General features: G+C 32.7%; 5 protein-coding genes across 5 annotated transcripts; 1 reads left to right on the top strand and 4 right to left on the bottom strand.

The window, feature by feature from the left end:
* Window positions 1–3,669: 3,669 nt before the first annotated feature.
* Window positions 3,670–9,880, bottom strand: ida (anaphase promoting complex subunit 5 ida). Its single transcript, XM_040724909.2, has 5 exons — window positions 8,231–9,880; window positions 7,849–8,168; window positions 7,685–7,782; window positions 7,004–7,258; window positions 3,670–3,946 (listed from the first exon to the last, which is right to left on the bottom strand). The coding sequence occupies exons 1-5, from the start codon at window positions 9,733–9,735 to the stop codon at window positions 3,827–3,829; spliced, it is 2,298 nt and encodes a 765-aa protein (XP_040580843.1). The 5' UTR covers window positions 9,736–9,880; the 3' UTR covers window positions 3,670–3,826.
* Window positions 9,881–14,159: 4,279 nt separating this feature from the next.
* Window positions 14,160–16,846, top strand: LOC121129931 (CLIP domain-containing serine protease C9). Its single transcript, XM_040725638.2, has 9 exons — window positions 14,160–14,293; window positions 14,447–14,648; window positions 14,711–14,801; window positions 14,866–15,433; window positions 15,499–15,564; window positions 15,619–15,769; window positions 15,840–15,953; window positions 16,017–16,473; window positions 16,543–16,846. Exons 4-9 carry the CDS (start codon window positions 15,268–15,270, stop codon window positions 16,795–16,797), a joined length of 1,209 nt encoding a protein of 402 aa, XP_040581572.1. The 5' UTR covers window positions 14,160–14,293; window positions 14,447–14,648; window positions 14,711–14,801; window positions 14,866–15,267; the 3' UTR covers window positions 16,798–16,846.
* Naa80 (N-alpha-acetyltransferase 80) lies at window positions 16,466–18,901 on the bottom strand. The gene has a single exon (XM_040725639.2). The coding sequence runs from the start codon at window positions 18,899–18,901 to the stop codon at window positions 18,107–18,109; it is 795 nt and encodes a 264-aa protein (XP_040581573.1). The 3' UTR covers window positions 16,466–18,106.
* LOC139907229 (transcription termination factor 4, mitochondrial) lies at window positions 16,862–17,803 on the bottom strand. Its single transcript, XM_071893494.1, has one exon. It carries the CDS (start codon window positions 17,801–17,803, stop codon window positions 16,862–16,864), a length of 942 nt encoding a protein of 313 aa, XP_071749595.1.
* A 7-nt stretch (window positions 18,902–18,908) lies between the features above and the next one.
* On the bottom strand, window positions 18,909–19,962 carry mRpL40 (mitochondrial ribosomal protein L40). Its single transcript, XM_040725640.2, has 2 exons — window positions 19,582–19,962; window positions 18,909–19,497 (listed from the first exon to the last, which is right to left on the bottom strand). Exons 1-2 carry the CDS (start codon window positions 19,736–19,738, stop codon window positions 19,028–19,030), a joined length of 627 nt encoding a protein of 208 aa, XP_040581574.1. The 5' UTR covers window positions 19,739–19,962; the 3' UTR covers window positions 18,909–19,027.
* Window positions 19,963–25,127: the final 5,165 nt, after the last annotated feature.

Raw genomic sequence — 25,127 nt, 5'->3', positions numbered from 1 at the left:
AAGTAAAAATAAATCAGGAATGGCAAATCAATCCAATGAATATTCGAAGTCAACATGGCTTTAAATTTAATTACTCGACTCCATATTCCATTACATACTCGCCTCAATATTAAATTACTCGACTCAATTTTCAATTGCTCTACTCAATTTTCAATTATTCGAATAATATTCGATTACTCGACTCAATATTCCATTAATCAGCTAAATAGTCAATTACTCGAATCAAGATTAAATTAATCAGATCAATAAACAATTATTTGTCTCAAGTTTCAATTATTAGACTCAATATTCATTACTCGACTCAAATTTCAATTATTTGTCTCAATATTCCATTACTGTACTCGATATTCTATTACTGTACTCAATATTCAATTGCATGACTTAATTTTTTTTAAATCGATTCAATATTCAGTTTATTGACTCGATTTTCAAATTTTCAATTATTTGACTCAATATTTCATTACTCGACTCAATATCAATTTATTGACTCAATATTTATTTAATCGGATCAATATTCAATTTATGGACTAAATATTCATTATTCGACTCAATATTCAATTACTCGACACAATGCTCAAATACTCGACTTAATATTCAAAAGATCGATTACATATTAATTTACTCCATTCAATGCTCAAAAAATATACTCAATATTAAATTACTTCACTCAAAATTCAATTACTCGACTCGTTATTCAATTGCAAGAACTCGAGACATAACTTGAATCCACCACTAGTGTGTAGTAACTAACTACTAAAAAAAACTTTGCAATTAGTGAAAAATTGCAATCATATAATTCTCACGAAATGAGTTATATATAGTCAGTAGTTATAAATCTATTGTGTATATATTATATTTAGGAAGTAATTCTTTTATTTTTAGAAATCTTCATTTATATATTATTCTCTATTCAAAGTGAAAATTTTCTTATAATAATACGAATATACAAAATATACACTTTTAAAAAAAATATATAAATAGAGAAGAAATGCTGATCAATTACACTTGCTATGTGTTTAATTTGTATTTGCTTCCAACAAAACGAATAAATATATACATTATGTGTAAATATTCATAAGATATCTACAAAATATTTACTAGTGTTGGGCTGGAGTTATAGTTTGAGTTTTTGAACATTGAGTCAATTCGAGTTCAAGTAAAGGTAGAAATCCTTCAGGCAATTTCAAATATTTATTCATTGAAAAGATAAAAAACCTATTTGAACAATTACGATGGAAGTGTGCTTGAGGAGTAGTTGAATACCAACTCTGACGAAAAACTTGTTGTTAAGTTTGTCAAAAAAGTTTTTTTGTCAATTTTTGTTGATGTCAAATTTGTAGAAAAGAAAACGTTTTTTTGGTCAATTTCAGTTGTTGCTGAATTCGTAAAAACGTAAAATATATTCGTCAAATTTTTTATTAGAAATAGTTTGTGACAAATTTATGGAAAAAAAAAAGTTTTTCGTCAAATTTGTCAGAAAGAAAAAGTTTTTGTCAATTTTTTTGTCAAATACACACATCTATTTATAGTATTCTTTTTGTTGAAATTCTATTGTTAATTAATAAATTATAGCTTGTTGATGTTTTAAATTCAAAGTGTTCAAATACTATTGGACCACTCCGTATAATCGTATACATATTAAAAATCATTATTCGGCCCAAATCTCTTTTCTGCAAATTGTCCAATAGTTCGCTCTGGGTTCTTAATGTACCATTTAAAGCAGTCCCACTCTATAATACTTACTTATACATAATATATTTTGATAGTTCCACGTTTGTTGTTTATTTTTGAGACTAAAAACACATAACATATTGTCTCAGGAACAGCAGCAGCTCAGAGGCGAAGTTAATTACCATCCATCGTCTTCATCATCAACAAACACATACATACATACAATGATCGCAAGAAACAACAATAAAAAATAATTAACGGGGCCGTACTGTCGTCCTCTTATTTACCTTAAGGGATTTTTTTTCATTCGTTCTTTTGCGGGTATTTCTTTTTGTTATATACTCAGAGGACCTACGGTTATTATTCTTATGATGATATAGCTATGATGAGTGACTATAATGATCTGTTCAATTAGTGAGAATAAATAAATCAAACAAACTCGAGATTTGCTATATATGTAGAGTAGTATATCAATATCCATGATATAAAAACTACTCATAGAGCACCTTAAAAAAGATCCTTAATATTTACTTCAGTCGACAAAGTAGTGTTTATGAATTGGTTTGTTTGTAAGAAGGATTAGGAAGAATGTTACGAATTGATTTATTAAATTTAAAGAGGTTATGGTCACACAAAATGATATTTTTTTATAAAGAGGATGACGGGAAAAGTTACTAATCCATTTCAGTGAAATTTTGTAGGAAGGTTGTATATATTAACAGTAAAAAGACTACTAAATTTTGAGAGGTCATGGTGAATGGTAAAGGTGAAGCACAACGTTATTTATTATAAAATAGCAGAATTACGGTAAAAAGTTACAAATCGATTTTGGTGAAATTTTGTAGAAAAGTTGAGCATATTAACAGTAGGATACCAATAAATTTTGAGAGGTCATGTTGAAAGGTCAAGGTCGCACTAAATGTTTTTTTAAGCAGGCTGTCAAAAAAAGTTACGGTTCGATTTTGGGGAAATTATATATATGTTAAAAGTAAGAAGACATAAAATTTGTAAAGGTGAAGGTCACACAACACGTTATTTCCTTTTTTAAATAGCGGTATTACGTCGATACCGATACAAAGCCCTCAACGATTAGTATTGTGGGCAAGACCAATCTCGAGAACTATATACATCACTACAATGTGAACATTATCCATTCATAGGTCAATTTGCGTTCTTCTTCCTTCTCGAGATCGTTTAAAAGGAGTATTTGCTCTTCCTTCTCAATCAAAGTACATAATATATCCCTCTATTAAATGTGGTTAACCGTTAAGACACACATACATATATTTACACAACAGTACCAATCCATTAAACGATTTTGACAAAGGTTTTATTTTTATGATAAAATATCAACTATAAATAAGTAAAAAAAAATGAAATTAAAAATTTAGCTCTCTGTAAAGTGCACAATATACAAATTAGTGTTGGGATTCGGTACTGAATTTACTAGACTGGTCTTAGACCCTTATGATTTTTGTTGGACCGAACTAATTCGGTACTTTGAAAAAGTTCGGCCTATCCCGGATTTTACAGAAAAGTCGGGTCTAGATCCTTCCCGCAAGGAGTGGGCTGGATGGGTACATCCCTCCCAAATAAATGAAGAAATATTTTTTTAAACTATAAATTATTTTGGTGTAGATGAAAAAATTGGTGCACTGTCTTGACATTCTCTTGTTGAGCTGGTTACACTTCAGGATATCTGGACTACCTAGACACAAGAATATCTAAAATAATGGTTGAAGTAAAAAAGTCTTGACGTAATGTATTAATCGTGAGTTATAGCACACTAAAGATATCTAGCGACAAACACTCAGAACTTTTTACATGACCTAATTGAATATACGTCCGAAAACCGACCGAAAAATCACTTAAGAACAAACCAGAAAAAAAAATTATGTGCTGGACCGAGTCTCAACACCAATACAAATGGACAAAATATGAAACCACATACTAAATAATGATTAAGATCTCCCACAACGCAGGATGATCCATCCTTAATTAATTATGGAAAGGGTTTTTATTATTTTCAAATTTGTTTTTACAATATTTTTTATTCGTTTTTTATAGTAGTAATTAATGAATTAATTAGTTCATTCTTACATGAATATGCATATAACACCTTTTTCGATAAGAAACAAAAATGTACACCCTCATATCACAGCATGATTGCCAACTTGGAACTTAAATTTGTGGACTCCGTTTCACCAATGAGTTTAAACTCTGCAGAGGCTTGATTTCGTTCTTGAACCTGATTTAAGGCATGATGTAAACGTGCCTAAGAAAAGAAGGGGGGAAGAATAATTTTATTAGTTTATATCTATGTATAATAATCTGTGTATGTATTTCCTATCTGTTTATTCATTTATAACCCCTTCATAAGAATAATTATCTTTGTATGTAAAGAGAGGCATGTAAAAATAAAAAATGTTTTTGAATTTACTCACGTAAGATATTAGAGAGGGGGGGGGGATTTGTGGCCCGTCAACATAAAAGCAAGCTAGAATGATTGTTCTCAAAATTGAGTGTGAATTGCATTTGTGTTCTTTAGAGTAGTATCAGTCCTAGGACTGTGTTTCCAAAGGAACAGGAATATAATTTCTTTTTGATCCCTCGTCGTTAATATAATATATATATTAGGCATTTATTTATTTCTATGAAGAAATAGCCAAAATTTATTCATAGAAGTAATATAAGAACGACTCATAACTACTCTTTTAATCAAATATTACTAAGCAATATTATAATAGAGTATGGAATAAAATACTATGTAGATTTTAACAATATGTAATTAATTTTTAAAAATGTGAAGAAATAATATGCAGTGATAGTTTGTGAGTATATAAAATATAAATAACAGTTGGTACGATTGACTTATTTGGCTAACTACCAGATGATTTCGGCCTTTTTTTTTTTTTTTTTTTTTTTTTGAGGAAAAATTGTGTGATGCAATAAAAATAAAGACGTGAGCTAAGAAAATAATGAATGATAACTAGAATGATAATGACTAGAACGTATAATAGTACGTTTTAGTCACACACTTCCTACATTTAACTTCAGATATATTTTATCTTTGAAAGAGGTTATGATTTAATATGATGAAACTTCAACGACTCAAATGACGTTGTTAGTAATAACTATGTAAGTTCAGCAGTTTCCATAAAAGACCGATAAGGACCAGTCCTAGCACTGACAATTTTATTAGGAATGGACAAAAGGACTTCAATCTTTTTTAGCTTATATAGACCGATTCAACTCTATATTGTGTTCTTCAAAAAATTATATAAATATATACTAGTAGAGGGTGTCTGCGTAGCAGCGGGGAATAGAAACAAGGAATGAAGGTACAAAGAGAGAAGATAAGAGGGGAGAGACAGAGAGAGATATAGAAAGAGAGAAGGAGTTTTATTTCGCTTAAAGGCAGGCTTTTAATGATCTCGGAGGTCCAAAAATATATCTTAGGGACAATTTTTTGTTATTTGTTACGTTTCCCTGCTAGATTTTAGACTGATTTGTCGACCATTTTGGATTCCACGTCTGATAGCACCAAAAACAGACTTATAAATACCGGGTGTAGAAAAAGTACTGAGACCTGCCTCTAAGTAGTCATTAAAATACTCACAATTGATCAGGATCATGTTGTACATTGGAATTTTTTTTTTAATATTTTTTACTGTAACAATGCACATTAATTATGAATCTGACCACCATCAGCCTCAATGACAGCCTCCAACCGCCTTCAGCACCTCTCGCACACATAAACCTTTTTCATAATCAGAGGTCTTCAGGGCATCATTATTCGGTGGCAGACTTTGCAGGCCTTCTTCTCAACTTGCCACTAAGTGGAGTAATCTAGTGGATTCAGATCTGAGCTCTTCTGGAAGGAGGGGGCAAAGGTTCTTGGACCAGAAGTTTATGTTACTATCCATCCACTTTGTATAATATTAGCAGTATGTGTCGGGAAACCCGTCCTGCTGAAATACGTACTTAGCCTTGGTGGACTTCTTCATGGTCTTGGTGATTATAGGACCACATTTACCTATAACAGCATCAAGTAGTCGGCCGGGGATAACCAGTATCCAACAGGAAACAAAACTGGAGGTTTTGTTTCTTTCCAGTTGATGCCACAGCCCCCCAATATCATAACAGAGGCTGGATGTTTGGTCTTGGAGACAGTCCTGAGGCTATTGTCACCCTTGCCAAAGTATACCACCGAATCATTTTACTTGTTGTAGACGAGATCAACGGTAAAGGTATTTCATCAGAGAAAAAACTATCCAGTTGCTGTTGTGCTTTCTATCATTCAAGTGTTGTTGATATCGCAGATGACGAAGTTCTTTTTGATGCTGGGAACGGAGTGGCCTCTCAATTCTTCTAAGTGACCTTCCTTCAGCCTTTCAGATGACCTTGAACACAGTAGACAGATGCACCTTCTTCTTCTTGGTGTACTCTGACATCTTCATCATTGGGTTGACCTGAAAGGCCTCCATGATGTCTTCAGGCTTCACTTTTGTGGGTCTTCCCTCTGGGATTTGTCCTTAAGGTTGTTCCAATCAGCCAAACGATATCTGATCCGATAGACTTGACATTTAAGGCCTTCATAATGTCCCAGTTGTTCCTCCCGGCAAGGATTAAATTGCCTATGATGTCTCTTCTTGCCTCTATTGCGACATATACAGAACTTTTGTTTCCAACATGTACATCAATAAAAGGCTTAGAATCTAAGCTATACAAAATTAATCTGAACTTTAAGATTTAATGAATAAGACCTATTAAAAACTATATTTTTAGAAGGTATCATTACTTTTTCTACGCCCAGTATATATAAGATATGATTAAATAAAATAAAAAAATGGGTGGGGAGGGGGATTCAAGCACCCCAAAAAGGGTCTAACGATCCTACTACTCATAAACCCTTTGAGTGTGTCGCAAATTGTACGACTTAAAGTAACAAAAATTGATCCTCACAATACAAAAATGTGAAATTGACAGATATTTTTATTTGAAAGAGCAATGTTATAAACTATAGCTAAAATCCATGAATAAATTAACTCATCCCCAAATTGGAATACAAAGCCTAAATAATTGACTGAAATATGTCCATGAAATATTGGTATATATATGTATATAATATTGGGTTAGTCTTTATTTATTTGGTCCAGTCAATTCTTAGGATCGGTCATATTAGTGCTTGAGACCGGTCCTTAAGACTGTCAGTCAAACTTTATTAGTATTAGGAATGATATGCAGGACTGAACCGCAGTCTTCAGTCCAAACTAAGGACTGATTCAACACTATATGAATATATTAAGTAAAATAAATTTAAAAAACCTACCATCATGTAATAAACGTCCTTCATTCTTTGAAAACACTGCATTTTCTTAAAACCAATTAATGCATGCCTTAATGCATCGATCGCTTTTAATAAATCATCTTTTCTGCTCTCTGAATTGGGTGGAGAGCAAGCTACTCGGGCCTTGGCTATCAATAAATACGCGCGTGAAGAATCGTACAAGGTTCCGTGACTCAAAATAGTGGGTAGATTTTCTTCCGCAGCCTCTAGAGATTTTATAGGCATTCCTAGTTGCAACTAAAATGAGTACTATTATTAATTAAGTATTATAAAGGGTCAGTCACACGGGTGATTAGAGTTGGGAAAAAAATATGGGATGCCAGTCAAAGAGTTTAAAAATGTTAGAATCGACTCTTTGTAAGGGCTTCCTAAGAAATAGAAATGAGTTTTTCTATAATAAAAAAAAACCCTAATTAATTGAATTATGGACAAAGTTAATCAAAAGGGGCAATAAAGTGCTTTCTTTTTTAAAAGTCGTTCAAACAAAACATTCTTCTTTAAAAAAAACGTCATTCGATAAATATTAACAAAAAAAAATTGTTAAGAAAGGCCATTTATTGTCTGTAAGGGCAAAAATAAATAAATTTTAAAGATAATTTCATATTGAGTTGGGAAAAATGAAACACTGGCCCATGTAATATGCGTGAAGTTACATGCAAATACCTGAACATGCGCGAGGTGCAAGCAAACAATAGACTCCATCAATTCCATATGATATTTCTTGCAAAATGTCAATGCGTTTGTTAATGGTGAAATGGCACCTAAGAATCACATATATTAATTAAGTATGAACACACATACATAATCATAGGATAGTAATCAATTACTTGAAAAACTCTCCACCAAACAACATAGCTCAGCTTGATGAACTAAAAACCTGACCTCATCAGATGGAGTTAACTCAACAATTTTGATAAGCTCCATAATTTCATCCCTCTTATCTAAAGCCATTTCAGGGTCTCCTTTTTCTATATAGAGTTGTAATTGCAAAAAGAGAGGCTCTATGGCATCCACTGTGGATAGCTCATATATCAAATTATCCGCTGCTACCCAATTAGTCCGGTGTAAATAGCGTTGAAATTGAATATTGAGTTGAGTGGAGTGCCATATCAATCTAAGAGGGGATGTGAAGTTTTTAAAATAAGATCTGAAATAAATAAAGTGCATTTATTAATGAGTAGATAGAGGGATAAAGGAGATGGATCCTACTTGGCCAAATCAATCACTTTATCTGCAGCTTTCCCATGGCCATGATCGTGCAGATACCGAGCTACGTTACATAATGCTAAAACATATGATTCTGACATCACATAGAGTCCTTCTCTAGTAGGATCTGACGTATCCAAATTAAGAAGCAAAATTGAAACCGTGAACGACATCCTCGTCTTTCCATAGAGAGTCCAAAAAGCAGATTTTTGAGCATAGCTAGAGGTTATTAACTCAATAATGGAGTGTTGACAATTCAGTACGTCACTCTTGGTAAGGACTTCCATGACAGTGGATGGAGGAATTGACTTATGATGATAGAGCTGACTCAAAGATTGAATCCCAAGACTTACAAGATAACTAAGATTTAATTCCCCACTTTTGGTCACACAGCGACGAATCATTTTTTCTTTATCAACGTTCTTTCGAATCCGATACATCCATGAAAGGGCGTGTTGTAGACACACGTGATCATTTGCATCTTGTGCCAATGTAATTGCTTCCCTTAGGGCTTTTAAGGCTTCTTCCTTATGCTGAAAACGTGAGTGTAAGGCGGAGAGATTAAGTGCAGAGTAACGAAATTCTTTATTGATATCTTCTGACGAGGACGGACATTTCAAATCCGGAGCAAATGCCATATGAAGCGCTTGTATTGACCCAGCATACTCTTTGGATCGAAGACAATTTAAGTAGGTGAGAAAATATGCTGGAGGTAGAAGTGTTGGATCTTCTTTTAAAATCTGTGAAATCTTTTCTTGCATTACTCTAGGAGGATCCGCTTTATATTCTACGCTGGATAAGAGTTCTACTTGTCTTGCAATATATAGTTCGGACTGTAGACTTTCTTCACCTTCATTCTCTTCCGATAATTCTGTGGTTTTGTTATTCACTTCTTCTTCAATACTTTCTTCATCCGGATCCTCATTTTCTGGGAGGAGCTGTGATGGTTCCTGACCCCCGATTTCCATGCCTTTATTGTAGTAGAGTTTGAAGTTTTCAAAGAGATGCGAGACTTCAGAGAAGGTGAGGGACTCGAAATAAAGGATGAGTTTTTTAAAGAATATCCCCACAACGGAGGATCGATGTAGAGCGTTGGCATTTGAATCTGAGAGCGCGTTTTCTAATGATATCTTTAGATCAATGAGTCCACCAACCCCATCCGCAACGGTTAAAGCCAAACTTCGCCTCCACTCATTAGCCAGACCTTTGGGAAGGGATTGAAGAGTGTTCTTAAGAATTAGGGTTGAGCAGCTGAACTCGGAACTTTGAATGAGTTTTAGGATAGTAAGAGCCACAGAGCTGCGTTGAGTGGTGGTGAGCTCGGAGCGGAGTTCGTGTTCGTAGTTTCGGATGAGAAGAGCGATACAAAGCTTTGCGGGAGTCACTCGCTTCCAATCCTTTCCTTTACGGGTTTCCAATATCCCGTTTAATCCAGCAGGGTTTGTGGACGATGGATCTGTTAAAGATACATCTCCTCCTTCTCGATGATCGCTACGGCCGCCAGGCATCTCTTCCTGCTATGCGGAATAATAGAGAATGCTGATGATCCTTTCGATGAAAAATTAATTTAAATTCAAATGTCAACAATAATAAATAAACATGGAATTGGTAAACAAAATATAAATAAATATTCCCTCAGCTCACGCAACCTACTACTTCTACCTGGAGTTGAACTAGGCTCCGTCACTCAACCTCATGTTTTCAGGTTCAACACAATATATGTATAGTTAATTGGATCTTTTGCCGAGCAAAAGAGAAATAAGTTTGTAGAACATTTTGACTGATGTCATAAATTATATCATCATTAAAGAAGACGTCATTGTGGGGGCTCAAAGTTAATATTTATACTACATAAAGTAGACCAATTTCAAATATTGATGAAACTTCATCAAATGGCTTTAAGAATAAAAAAAGACTGAAGATATGCATTGAATACTACTTGATGTCAATGATAAATACTGATACTTGAATTCAATCCATGTAATATGAAATTAATATTCCTAAAAATGGCTAGATTTTAATATTTCTATTAGCAATTAAGGATGAGGAAAGTGAGATCATTATTAGAGAAAAATATATTGTTCAATCTATTGTCCCTATTTGTTTCAATATTCAATGTATAATTTAAAAAAAGATCTACTTAAAAATTTGCAACTCCAAGGATTGATGTTCCATTTTGTAGTACCCCCATTTTTTATGGGTGTGTACTACGAAATGGTCAACATTATCGTCATATTTTTTCCGGATTTCACTCCAAATGTCATGACGCCATACTACGTAAAAAGAAGACCGAGGCAATCAAAGGAAGATGATTCTAACTTGATCATCTATTCGGATTCCGAATTCCACGAGGGACGACAGGAGGAATGATTATAGCACCAAATTACTATAATCCCAGATATTTCAAAATTCAAATGACTGAGAAAAAAACTAAAATCAGTTTTGGATTCTGCACTCAAAGATAAATTCGATTATTGACTTCAATTCATTTGTACAAATTTGTACAATCCTATGATATGTAATTTTGTACAAATTGATCGGATCGCAATTATTTCGGTATTTCTGTTGTGATATAGGGATATAAAATATCAGGACCGATGCAAGACTGCGATCAGCGATATAATATCGCAATTGATCACCAATCAGAAAAACTCTGATCTACAAACCTGGTAATAAGTAACTTATTACTCTTCACAGAAGGTAATATTGTAAAGAAACGTATTACTTTCAAATGCAAGTAACTAGTAATATGAAATATATTACATTTGCCCAAGACTGTCTGTGACTCTCTACCGTCTCGGTTGACGAGTTTGCCACTCATGTAGCTGGCCACTCTCAGAAGACTCATATATTGGTTCCCTTGGAGACACGGCCAACTACTTCCTGTGTGGAGATACCGTTTGAAGATATATCTTTATTTTTTGTTAACGAATTTTCCAAACTGAAATACGATTTTCTTATATTTTTATATATTAAATAGATATAAGATCTTAAAATATCATGCAGTCATAAGTTCAAAAACTTAAGAAACCTTTGTTCAAGCTCAAGCTAATTATAAGGCTTAACTGTATGATAGTACACGAAACCTCGTACGTACAAATCCCCTAAGACAGTGGTTCCCAAACTTTTTGTAAAAAAATATTGACACACCTATTTTTATTAAACCAATCAGTTGGATTATAGCAAGCTATTGCAAATAATGTATGTTTGTCACAAATCGTACTTGAACTTGAATCCGAAAAACTAAATGCAGAATCGTTTCGAAAACGTTGCCGTTGGGACGGGACCTATGAGTACAATCAGCATACTTCTACAAAGTGCTACCTGTGGGAAAACATTTATTCTAAATTTTATAGAGAAAAGAAGTCAATCATGGAAAAATACCAAGTTTTGATGAGTTACGAGTAAATACTCACCTTTTAGGTACAGGAGCCGAGTTTTTGTTTACTTCATAAAACTCGAGTACCATTTAACGAGCTTTGCTCGTGACACATCACTAGATTTTATCAAGATTAGAGCGAAAAGGAAAATGTTGAAACAAATATGTAAGTTATATCTGCTGAATAATAGCAAAGCAATCGTTTGTTTGCGACTCTTACATATATATAAATAATATACCAGAAAAACTAGCTTTATGGAATGGACAATAAACGAGTTCACCAGAAAAGAATAAATCCAAATAATGGGATTATCTCTTCGTATTAAAAAATGATACTATATTAGAAAATACACACCTTAAAAAAGTTTGATAATAACAAAATTTATTATTAGTGTCCAATTTATTCACATTGAAATTATTATGTGATATAAACTCTAACCGTACCTGGCTAGGAACGTTTGACGCTTCACAATTGTAAAAAAAGTACTCATTTTATACGCTTTTTAATTGAACATGAGTCATGTCATAGGTAGTGTGTATAATTTTGGAAAAATTAGCGCTCAGGGAAAAACACAATGAACGAAAAAACGGTCAAAATATTGAAAAAAACCAAGTACCCCCCCCCAAAAAAAAAAAAACACCTGCGAACACCCCTAACTTCGTTAATTATCAAAAATAATAAATGATAAAGAAATATGTCAATTCATTGTTCAAATTTGTTACGGAGTTATAATTGTAAGTCATTGTTGGACTTAGAGTAGAATTGTGGATCGAACGCGGATTAATTCTAGCAAAAGTCCTTGTTGTATCTTTTCTCCTTCCTTTCTTGTATCAGCTGATTGTAGCTTATTTAATGAAGCGTAATGAGCAGTATTCTTCAATGTTACTGGAAACAAGTTAGGCAACAAGAAAATGGCTGGATAATGCACAGCAGATTTATTAAATAAATCTAGCTCTCTCTTTGCTATTTCTGGTGACGTCATTGAGACGAATAATGAAATATTATATAAAATGTATATCATTCTGATTTTCAAATTGGTATCAGAAAAATTGTTTTCAAATAAGAAATTGAGGTAAGTGTATAATCTTTCGAAAATATTGATAACTTTTCCGGAAAAAATGGGTTGATATAAGAGAAAATAACATTTATAGATGGGGTATACAATTTTAGTACTGCGGTCCGTGCACCTAGATGTTTCTCTTTACCTTCATTTCACTGGCTAATTTTGATACTTAGATAATAAATGGTTATATTTTAGATAAATGTATTTTTTGGCGTTCATTGGTGTGTTTTATCTATATTTGTTGTCCAAAAGTAAGTAAAATCATCAAAATGTCATTTAAGAAAAGCTTTAAGGACGATGAAGCAGGCTATAGGACAGGTCTAGATCACTAAAAAATGATTTCGAGCCTCTCACACCTGAAAGGATGGGAAAAAATGCGGAAATATCAAAATTCAAGAAAGTATATTTTTGAATAGGTCTAACCACACATGCGTCTTTTATTATTTTATATTTACTAGACTTAGGATATCTCTGACAAATATTTTGTTAATACGCTTATCCCCTGTTAATGACTTATTATTTATTAATATTACACAATTAGTTTGGCTTTTAGTATGTAGAAAAATTTTCAATTTTATGTAAAAATTTGATATACGGAGTAGTCCATTAAAATCTGAACACTTTGAATTTTAAACTTCAACAAGATATAACTTATTATTGAATAATAGAATTTTATGAAAATAAAGATTATAAATAAATGTGTGTCTGAGCTTAATCATTAATAAAGCCGCCCTTAGAGCCAATGATGGCTTCCATGTGGGGACAGAAAGCCTGGCACTACTTCGGATGAATTCCTCTATCATGGCGTCCCAGTGCTGGCTGACAGTTGCTTTAAGATCCTCGGTGTTTGGATGATGGACACTTTAGGTCTTCCCTTCGACATACACCTAAAATGTGTAGTCAAGGATGTTGGCATCAGGGCAATAGAGGGGCCAAAAGTGTCAAATAAGAGTCTTACAACGGCAGAGATGGGTTTCTTTCATTGTCGGTCTCACAAGGCTCTTTTCACCCACTTTTTTTTATAGCTCCTTGGACAGACTGGTGTGAACCCCCAAGATCTCTTGAATGGATCCTCAGGTCTGTTTTATTTTGTAACTAATTGTTTATGCTTTAATAAACCGAAATTTGAATTAATTTCAATCAATCAACCTTTATTACTTATTGAATTAGTAAGTGTTCAGATTTCAATGGACCACCTGGTAAATCCCAAACATCTCGAAGGATTTAAGCAATCAAGGAAGTGTTACATCTACCCCCGTTTTCCCTAAGTAATAATATAAATTATAAGTTAGATCAATATTATTATGACCTAATAATATATGAGCCCACATATTAATTAATTATAATTAACTGTAAATTATAATGAATATATAACACGAAATCATATCTTATGTACGTTGCATGTATTTTGCAAAAAAAAAAAAAAATCCTTAATTTTGGGAATTACGCATATTGTTGTATGTAAGGAAATCCCCTCTGTCGTTGAATTAGTTATAAAATATAATACAATATTATAGCATCACCTACATTACAGATACATATAACTTGTTTTCTCAGCACAAAATGTAATTATGATGCAGGTTTTACCTTATTTCTATGTGTGGAATTTTGATTTTCATCTGGGTAATTCCATTTATATATTCTTATTCTGGAAGAAATACAAGCATGATTAAAGTTAATTTATCCCCCTTGGACCAAATTTTATTAAATACATTATATTCATCTCCTTTTAAGAGCACACAAATTCAAGTTTTTGTTTTTAATACTTCGTCTTAGGCTTTGTTTCTTGATTGTCTGTAAACCATTCCTTGAGGAGACATGTCACGCTACATGTATAAGTTTTTATCTGTTATATCTTCAGTTTGCTTATGTCTTGGTGTTCTACAAGCAGATAATGAGCAAAAAGAAAGTGGCTCTAACGTTGGTTTTGGGCCAGGAGTAGCATTTTGTTCTCTTCCATCATCATTGGGACACTCTGGTATTATACAAATTGTTTTTATACTTAAATAAATGACAAAAACAATCAAACTATTTGTTTAGGTTCCGAAAACTGTTAGAGGACTGCGAATCACTGGATAGATTCAATGAATTTCCACCATTTATTCTCAATCATTATGGATCCTCAGTTGTTGTGAGTACTCTGCACAGGTTGATTTTACTAAGAATTTAAATTCATATTCCTTTCCTAAATTAAGATTTGTTGTCCAACTTCCCATCAAAAAATTTTATTCCCCATTGACGAAGAATCTGAACAACCTGATTATGATTATGACTACACCACTGTATTTGAGCCATATGAACTCGTCGTAGAATCTTTTGAATCGCACGGATGCCAAGGAACTGAAAAATGTGTTACTGCAACAGAATGCCATTTCTTAGAAAATAGAGATTCCCCACCTCCAATTTGTGGTTGGTATCCCGGTGAAACAAATTATGCAGTATGTTGTGAAGATGAAAATAAACCCAGATCCAACCTCAATGTGCGTACGAGTGCAATAAATAAATATGATTGTGACGATTATGTTCCTGAATGCTCCGACTGGGCTTCAAAATTTCCATCTTCATGTACGAATGTAACTCACCACTCATTTTCCTTCATGATTAAGAGCTGTATGAAATCATGTGGTATATGTGGAAACAAAGGTTGTGTCGATGAATTTGATAAATGCGATTATTGGTCCAGAAAGGGTCACTGTGTTGATTCACCTGAGTTTATGTCCATCAACTGTCGAGAATCCTGTGGAGTCTGCGGCTTTCGCTCAAGTAAATTTGCTATCTTTTAATTGAATATTATAAAAATTATCTTTCTAATTGATTGTAACATTAAGTTCGTAATAATGAGGAGCAATTAGTTAATGGAAGGGAGTATTCAAATTTGGAACACTCAAAGTTTTGTAAGTAGGTAGTTGAATATATTAATAAATTATATTAATTTACAAGTATCATAGTTTGTGGAAGATCCAAATTAAAGAGATCCTCAGACGTACCCACGAAAGATAACGACAAATTGCAAACTAACATAGACGATGACGACATTATAAGGGATATATTCGAATCAAGAAAGAAAAGGGATTTGCCAGAATTACAGGATTCTGGAGAGTAAATAAATATAATTATTAGTCAACTTTAAGTTTAAGTAATTGCACTCTTATCATAAAATGGCTTTTAGGTTTTTTTATTACAAAACCGAAGAAGAAAATTCGAATAGAAGAATAATATGTGCCGCAACAACGATTTCTGATAGATTCATCATCAGTGCAGCCCACTGCTACATTAACTTCAGGTAAGATACAAAGAGCTTTTTTCCGATATTAATCGCTTCATTATCAAATTTCATTAAAAAAAGAGGAAGCACTCTCTCACGCATTAACTCCATGATTATCCGCGATGATACAAATCATACCGAAGAAATTGAAATGAAGAGAATATTCATCTATCCATCATTCCAATTACCTTCCCTATATAATGATATAGCCGTGATCGAATTGGGTCGTAGAATAAAATTTGACTATGACACTTATGGAGATTCCCCTAGTTGTTTAGGACGCACAGAAGACACATTGGTGGGACAGGAAGCCATTTCCCAAGGCTATGGCTTTACAGAGGACAAAGTGACAAGTGATATCCTTCTGCAAAGTTTTAACAATATCATTAGCAATAGAGATTGTGCCGATTTTCTTAGTCATAACAGTAGTAGCCACATTAATTACCAAACTCGACTCAAACGAGCCTTAATCAATGGGATCAATGAGCAATTGGTTTGCACAATGGGCCAAAGAAATGAAACAAGTGGAGTTTATTCTGTAAGTTAAGCCATTCGTTTTATTAGCATTCTTTAATCCTCTGTATATATATATATATATTCAAATTAGGGGCCATGCGAAGGTGACAGTGGAGGACCATTATATGTGAAGAATGATGAGATACAATCATTGGCTGGTATAGTGAGTGGAGGACTAGGATGTGGTCTCAACATTCCTAAATGGTACACTCGAATTTCTTCATATATACCATGGATTAAATGCATAATTTCAAATGCGAAAAGGTACGCATCTCAATCACGTGTGGAATTTGCTTGTCGACCATTTTTAAAAAGATTCACTCCGAAAAACCTATTGTACACATGAAGGCAGGACGACATATTCGAATATAGAAATAAACTGCTTTATTAAATTATTTACTGAAATAGTATCATTTCTTTCTTCTGATCTTTTTTGTGTTTTCAAGAAACTTTTTATCTTCTAACTGATCTTCTACATAGTCCAAATCTTCAAAACCAACAGAATCAAAATGTGCAAAATGTTTGTCTTCTTCACCATTGAGAATTTGTTTAAAAGTGTCATATTCCTCCACGGATATGCCATTACCAACAACTTTTGCTACAAATTCTTCATCTGATCCATCGATAATTTTCTTTAGAGGGGGAAAGGCGTGGAGACCCTCATCTATTCCTTTAGGATCAGGTTGCCGGTAGAGCCCAGCTCTCTTTAAAAATTCATATCTCTGTGATAGCGCATGGGATTCAATCATAAAAACACCAGGGGCTTCCAAAATATCGTTCACATGAACATACATAACATCGAATAAGTAATTGATGCGAGATTCAATAACATGCCACTCATCAAACATAATTAAAGGAGAGTTTAAAAATAGTTCTGATATTTGAGGCTTCGTAAAATATTCGGATAAAAGTCCTACTCTATTGCCTATATCATCAGATTCAAGGAACAATATCATTGGATATGTTGTTATTAGGGTATCAAAGTCCATCTTAATAGATCTACTAAATCCTTCAACTTGATTCAATTTCTTTCTTAGAGTGGAATCTGGAATTTCTATTATTTCTGGCTGACTCCCTAGGATATTCCAAGTAGATTTTCGAGAAATATCAAATAATTCGAACGTAGATAGGACATCTTGAAGCTCCTGTGTCTTAAAATCGATGATGGAAGGAGAAAGCACAACAGAGTTGATCCACATATCACTATTAGGTTCCATTTCTTTCAAGCGTTTTATTCCATGAATAATAGTTTGAGAGGATTTAATTATAGGATTTTTCTTAAGAACTGCATTGGCTAAGGAATTGATGTCGGAGGACAAGCTGCGAGATATAAATCTCTGCAGACAGATCATGATTCAAATCTGCAATGTATAAGATATTTTTAATTGGCATGAAAGATAATGTGCTAATGAATAAGGTTTATATAAATATTCAAAGTTATTATGATTGTAACAAATGATAGAAGAGTATATATATATATATGTACATGCAAACAGAGAACAATTAGCATAAAAATAGAAGTATAACCAAGTAATGTTGAATAAGTATAATAACTTAGTATTTTTCATTCAGTCAGTCAGCACTCTTTAATTAGGTAATAAAACAATTCAATTCGTCATTCACGGCACTTATGTAGTTAAGATAATAGTCTATCGTTAACGAGTAGATATCCTTTTCTTCATATAATCTCTATTAAGACATATTCTAGTCTCTTTAGATAGGACAGACAGACTTTTGCTACCTGAAGGAAGACGACGTGGCGGAGCGTCTAATTTTGGTGGACTAGTTAATTTTGGATGACTAAAATTTTGAGCACATGTTTTGGCAATATCAATATCTGAATATTTATGATTTGATATGCTGTCAATTTGCCTTTCGATCACATCTTTGATGGCATGAATAGGAGAGGGTTCTAAAGCATGTGATTCTCTACTAAAATTCACAGGTTTCCTATTGATTGGCGAATTGTTCAATGGAGCTAAATTTTGAATTAATCTCATGTTTCCACCATAAGAAATGACTGGATCACAAAAAGTATAACCAATTCGAGAGTAAAAGGGTTGCTTGTCAATGGTACAGAGATAGGCGGCATTCGCACCCAATTTATTTACACAATACTCCTCCACTTTAAGCATTAAGTATTTGCCCCATCCCTTGCCCCGAAGATCTGGATGAATAACCACGGACTCAATCCAAACTCCACGTTCATTGGATGGAATATATGCGACTTTTGCATGTCCGAGCACGGATGGGCCAGACGAGAACCAATGTACAAGAGCTAAACACGTAGGTAGTTCTTCACATGAGCTAGTCAAGGAGCGAATACGAATTGTTTCACTACGAGGCCATTCAAAGTTTAAGATATCACAGCATTGATTAATTATATCTTGTCGACTGTCATGCACTTTATGAAGTGGGAATAATTCATTTTCATGATTCGTGCTGGTCATCTGAAAATCTGAAACAGAAACAAGACTCTCAACATAAGAATGTTTTAAACACTTTTAAAGAACTGAATTTAATGATGTATTTCAAACACAGCATTCAAAATATGACTGAAAATTACTAATGCCTAATTAGTCCTCGTCTTCCTCTTCGTCTTTCTTCTTCCTAATACGCTTTTTTTGAACAAGTTGCTCCATAAACACTTTCATATCATCATAGTGCACTTGATATTCCTTCGTAATATCCGTGTACTTTCCGTCTACTAAATGTTCTTTCCCTAAAGGCGGAGTTAAGGGAGGCCCAGTCCATTGAATATTCGTCAAACCTGAGTCTAAGGATAAGGTCGAAATATAAAGTGGTTCAGATATAGACTTGAGTTCTTCAAGAGCTTCTTCACGACTTTGAAGTATAGTATTTAAATTATCCATGTTTCTGAAATAGGATCGAGTACAATGACGATTCCATTCCTTCAACAAAAGAGCACGTCGTTCTGTCTCTTCCGCATCTGCAATCGCCCGGCTCGTTCTTTCTTTATCGCTATCATCTTCCAACTCATTGATGGGGCGAACAATACGAGATTGGTTTTCCATTCGACGAAGAGCTACAAAGGGATACAAAATTAAATACCAAGTTAGATTCATTCATTCATTTCAAGGGTGCATTGGATTATTACATTAGTTATTACCTTTGGCCAATCTCCTACGACGCTTTTCTTCCTTTGCACGAACAATTGCTGGATCTTGTTTCGCTTTCCTCTTCATTGGCGCTCCTGCAATAGGGGTCGTCATCCTAAAACCAACGGAAGGGGTCGTAGAAAGACCCCGAATAAAGACTCCCAACATTGTTAAATTATCTGAGACAGTTTTTCTATAATAAAACACGTCCTTACATTCATTGTATCTCACAACCTTTCCTTCGAAAAGAAACAGAAAAAATATCCCTAAATCACTTGGGAATGAGCCAATTCTTCCCAACTGTAGAACTATTATCCAATAGTTGTCGAGAATTATTCACAGCCTGAATGGAACTAATTATGTTTCAACCAATCAACGTTGTTCAGTACTCTGATGAGAAGAAAGAAGGAGAAGCATCAACAGCTGATAACGTCACACAGTGTATATTTCTGGAAGAGGCGAAAATATCGTCGTGTTATATTTACAATAATAAGAGAAATCGGAGCATGTAGTACTTTTTATCTTTACGCGAGAAACGTGCTCAACTCGTTGCAGATTTGATAATATAACTTATGACATCGCAAAAATTCCATTCATCATCTGTTACCTTAGTACTATTAGTAAGAGTAGCAGTATAAAATAATCTTAATACTTAAAATCCAAGTTCCTAATTCAATTTTAAGATACATTTGATAATCTAAAGTCGACAAAATTTGTCGATGAATAATAATGACATATCTTTATAAATACAATGTGGGAAGTTTTATAATTAATTATGTAGTTAGTAGGCCACTAGATGGCACATTTTATTTGTTTTCCTTCTCTTTTCTAGCTAGCTAGCTAAACATGAAGTAAATAGCCCAAAATAGTCTATAAATAAACCGGAGAACACTGCATGACGAATTTAATTATGGTACTTTTTGGCTTGCGGTCGTTTTGACTAATATGAAAAATAATTTTCTTATTTAATAAAGTAAATACTAAAGATTGACTCTTGAACTGAAAATAATTTAATTTTTATAAATGGAAAGTTTAAACATTTATCATTTCAATGACACAAAAAAGTATTAATTTAACCCCATTTTTAAACGTATTGCTTCAAAAACAACATTTTTAGCAAATATATTGACAAAATTTTTGATAAAAAAAGTTATTATTACACAATGACAATTTGTAAAATAATGTTTGTTGGTTAGGAAATTGATTTGTTATCTCTCATTTGCTAAAATTGGCTTAGATTGACATAATATACGTGATTCATTATGTAAATTGGTGAAATTAAATATATATAATGCATATTCCATGTTATTGAAATAATAATTGCTTAATGTGTAAACTTTCTATAAATACAAAAATAATAGTTATTTATGATATGAGCTGTTAAAGTTTTAATTTTCTGTAAATATTTATTTATATGAGAAAATTCTTTTGCACTCCTGTCAAGCACAAAAAAGAAATCAGGCGTTCCACATTCATTACAACGTTTCTTGAATAAACAGACAAATTTTTCTTTTCAAAATTGATTCATTTATTAATACAGCATTTATATCCTTGAGGAAAAATTGGAATAATTAATCAGTGACAGATAAGGCTTATTAAATTGGCTTATAGGATTATATCCAACAATTAATACCTAATTAATGCACATAATTGTTATTAATTAACAACAATAAATGGGGAACCGAGACATTAAAGTCAAGGTTGCATGATTTGTTTAGAGCAACTTCTTCCGTATTTATATTTTATTGATAGCAATTCTAGACATAATACGTACAAAGTTAATAACGTTTCAGTTCCATTGGTTTAGTTAATGGATCTGATTGATAATAGATTTTTGATTGATGGAAATATCAAATATTTTAAATTAAGTAATTTCAATATGAATATATGGTTCTTTATTATTAAAAATTTATAAGAAGTATACGTCGTATTAGAGATATTCAAAAATATACTATTTTGAAATTTTATGTTTCCGCGTTTTTACTAAGTGAGAATATGTGAGAATCTCGACAATCATTTTTAAGGATTTAAATAAGTCCTATATCATGACTAAATGGCCTGAAAATATTTTCAAAGTGTAAATTTTCATAGTTTTTGGACCAAAAGGATCGATGAAACAGGCGATTGAATGTCATAAAAGATATTAAACTAAATTATCATTATTTTTGAATAATAATTTTTATATATTTTATTGTCTAATATCGGAATTGACGAGAACCATGGAGGTAATGAAAAAGCTAGGTCCACAAAAGGCGATACTAAAAATGTATATGGAAATACCAAGATATAATTTGAAAATTGAGGTAGTTTATTTTGAAGTGGTCAAGTATTTTAGTCGAATATAATTTCAGGGCTATATTTCTCTTTTGAGCATCATCTAAAATATTGGCGAATAATACGAACGGAGCAAGTACCACATGCAATTATTAAGTTTCTTTTCTTAATGACAACTTTTGCTAATTTATTAAACTTTTTTCTTAAAACAACATATTATCTCGGTAAAATTTCAAGTCACTGACAGGGCATTGACAGAAACCGCTGAAGTCGTCCACATTTCCTTATAAAATAAAGTAAGGAATGTGTTAATTCTATCCAGGATTTTCATTGTATCCTAATCATATTTCATCTCCTGACTGAATAAAAACATCTTTGGTAGTATAAATTTTTTACCATCTCTTTTCTTCTATTAAATAACTCGAGTAAGATTGTCGCCGAATTGAATCTTGGGAGCTCTACCATTTTTTAGTGATCAGCTCTGGTTTCAAAATTTTATCCATCATCTTTTTCCTTCCACCAATAAAAGTGAGATTTTTTGGATATTCTTTATTAAAGTTACCCTATACTTCCTTGAAGTGTTGGAACCAGGGATTTTTTGAACACTGAAACTTACTACATGCTTGGAATAATAAATTTTTGTTTAATTAGTACTCTATAAGCTTAGCAGCTACTTTGTTAATTCTCCTGCTACTGAAAGTGGTTTTACACACCAGGGTAGTAATCTTTCCGTGAATTCCAAGGTATCTAATAGATCTATTGGTGCATTGTCTTGACACTCCCAAAAGTTTTCCTTCATGTGACATAGACAGAAGAACTGCTAAAATAATGGGTGAATTAAAAAAAAGTTCCGAGCTTTTCTTCGCTTTGTTTTGACAATAAAATTAATACAGTTAGGATCATCTGATTTAGATGGTTCCAAACGGTTTTCTGGCTAATCTTCAGTTCTTGGGAAATCGCATAAGTACTCACATGCCTGTCCAGCTCGACAACTTGACAATTTCCATTATTTTATCGACATTTTCAATGATTGGCCTAGCAGAGCGTGCCTCATCTTCGACGTCCATATCACCAGAACAGAATCGTTAGAACCCTCGCATTGTACACTGTATCGATTTTTCTCTTTTTTTACTTCCATTTTGGAATGTTGTAACACACAATTGGCTTCACCAAACACAAAACTGTATATGAACATTTTTTAAGGGTACGCTTAACCTTTAATAATATTTTTAGCATTTTTTTGATGCAATCCATTAATCGTGGGATATAACTCACTTCTATCGAAAAGCGTTCAGAACTTTTTACATAACTTTAGATCAGTGTTGAAACCATGAAAATCTTTTAGCATCTTTTTATCGCAGTGTAGTGCTACAATCGATGAAGGATCGCCAATGAATAATGAAATGTAGGGGTTTCATTAATTGTATATCTGGAGATACTCATGTTTTGACGAGTAGTTGAATAAGATAAAAGGAAATTATCTACGAGACAGACAGGCCAGCCGCATTTTAAATCGGGACAAACAACGGGTGTTAATGTGCTATCAGTAGAGTTGACATTTTTGTAAGGAAAAACTAAGTTTAGGAAATTAGAAAAAGAAAACGGTTATTACGTGTGCTCTTTTTTTTTTTTTTTTTTTTTTTTTTTTTTTTTTTTTGCTCATTATTAAATAGGACGTAGTGGTGTTGACTTCTCTCTTTCTGAAATAAGTATTCTGACCCATCTTTGGTGTGAATGATGTAAAATACAAAATAAAATAAATAAATATGAATTTAAATATAATTATAATATTTTCCCTTAATTTAATAGTACCATATGTCTCAGTCCCGCCTTCTCCTTACACTCTTTTCTTCCTTACAAATGTAAGGCAAAAAATATAAGGTATAAAGTATATAATTTACATGTTTATATTATTAGAAGTCTATGATTTATATTAAATAGTAATATAAAAGGTATTTTTCAAATTGGTATTTGAAATTTGAGTAGAATTGAGGATTGACGTCAAAGTAGATCCGGCTTATATCATTTTTAGATACGGAGTAGGGTGGGTGTTAATTTCCATAATATCATAGCTTAATCTTTAAGCATACTTTAAGCTTTTTTTATGCAATGTATTAATCATAAGATATAGCTCTCTAAAGACACTAGCGAAAAACTCTCATTTTTTTTGCAGCCCTATTTATAGATGACATCAAAGTGGTACTTTGAAATACTTAGAGCTTTAATTAGTTTTGGATGTATATACTTATAGTACATATATAATTTACTATGAAAAAAAGTTTGATATTTTAATTACAAAATTAGATTAGTTCAAATAAATATTATAAATATTTTTTAGATTAGTTACATACTTATTATATACATTATACATACATTATTTACACACATGTAATTAATACACGCTATGGAATGCCTTTTTATAACATCCCACTTCTGAGTTATTTTTGAGTACATAGTATATATGGTTTGAATAATATGGAGTTTTTAAAGTATTTGAAGCAGAAAACGTCACGCATAAAATGACTTTAAATTTATTTACATGATAAAAAAGAAACTCTTAGTTCCGAATGAATTCTCTAATATATTTTTTATTCTGTTGGACACATGTCAACAAGGTTTGCATTATTAGTTTATCCTTGACTTAAGAAAAGGTTATTTGTGTACTCCGCAATTTTCTACAATAAAACATTTGTACTGACGTCATAAATTGTATCATAATTGAAGGATACACCATCTTGGGGCTCAAAGATGATAATTTAAGTCATAAAATGGACACATTTCCAATAAATCTTGATGAAATTTCCTCAAATGACTTTATAAAAAAATGAACATCTGGATTGAATACTACTTAAAGCTAATTGATATTTGAATTATATCAAAGTAATATGTGATTTGTACTTTTTTTGGTTTTTTTGTTGATAGATTAGAGACAAGAAAAGTAATATAATTTTGAGAAATAGGCGTGTGTTAAAGCTCGTTTAATAATCAATGAGTAATCAGATGAGATTTGAGGATCAAACACGGAGTAATCCCCTGCTTTTATCCTTGCTTGTTACCGAGTGAAGCTTGTATTTACTTCCTTCTTCTCATAGGTGTTGCCAATCTAATAAAAAGTCATTATAGCTAAGCTGCTATGCTATTTTTAACTGTCAGTTGGACTCAGAGTATGATTGAGGATCGAAAATGAAGTAATCCCCTGGCCAAATCCTTGGTTTACCTCTTAAAGCGGCTAGTTGCTAATCGAATTAAACGTCTTGACAGCTAAGTTGCTCTCTTCCAAAAG

The sequence above is a fragment of the Lepeophtheirus salmonis genome, chromosome 14 (genome assembly GCF_016086655.4).
Source record: "Lepeophtheirus salmonis chromosome 14, UVic_Lsal_1.4, whole genome shotgun sequence".
Lineage (NCBI taxonomy): Eukaryota > Metazoa > Arthropoda > Copepoda > Siphonostomatoida > Caligidae > Lepeophtheirus > Lepeophtheirus salmonis.
This window is presented reverse-complemented; position numbering and strand designations above follow the sequence as displayed.

Coding starts and splice junctions, on each gene's coding strand:
- ida (XM_040724909.2), bottom strand. CDS start 9,735: ATGCCTGGCGGCCGTAGCGATCATCGAGAAGGAGGAGATGTATCTTTA. Junction 7,783..7,848: donor TTTGGTGGAGAGTTTTTCAA/GTAATTGATTAC, acceptor TGTGATTCTTAG/GTGCCATTTCACCATTAACA. Junction 3,947..7,003: donor AGGACGTTTATTACATGATG/GTAGGTTTTTTA, acceptor TTCTTTTCTTAG/GCACGTTTACATCATGCCTT.
- LOC121129931 (XM_040725638.2), top strand. CDS start 15,268: ATGATTAAGAGCTGTATGAAATCATGTGGTATATGTGGAAACAAAGGT. Junction 15,770..15,839: donor GAATTACAGGATTCTGGAGA/GTAAATAAATAT, acceptor AATGGCTTTTAG/GTTTTTTTATTACAAAACCG. Junction 15,954..16,016: donor CACTGCTACATTAACTTCAG/GTAAGATACAAA, acceptor CATTAAAAAAAG/AGGAAGCACTCTCTCACGCA.
- LOC139907229 (XM_071893494.1), bottom strand. CDS start 17,803: ATGATCTGTCTGCAGAGATTTATATCTCGCAGCTTGTCCTCCGACATC.
- Naa80 (XM_040725639.2), bottom strand. CDS start 18,901: ATGACCAGCACGAATCATGAAAATGAATTATTCCCACTTCATAAAGTG.
- mRpL40 (XM_040725640.2), bottom strand. CDS start 19,738: ATGTTGGGAGTCTTTATTCGGGGTCTTTCTACGACCCCTTCCGTTGGT. Junction 19,498..19,581: donor TCGTAGGAGATTGGCCAAAG/GTAATAACTAAT, acceptor ATCCCTTTGTAG/CTCTTCGTCGAATGGAAAAC.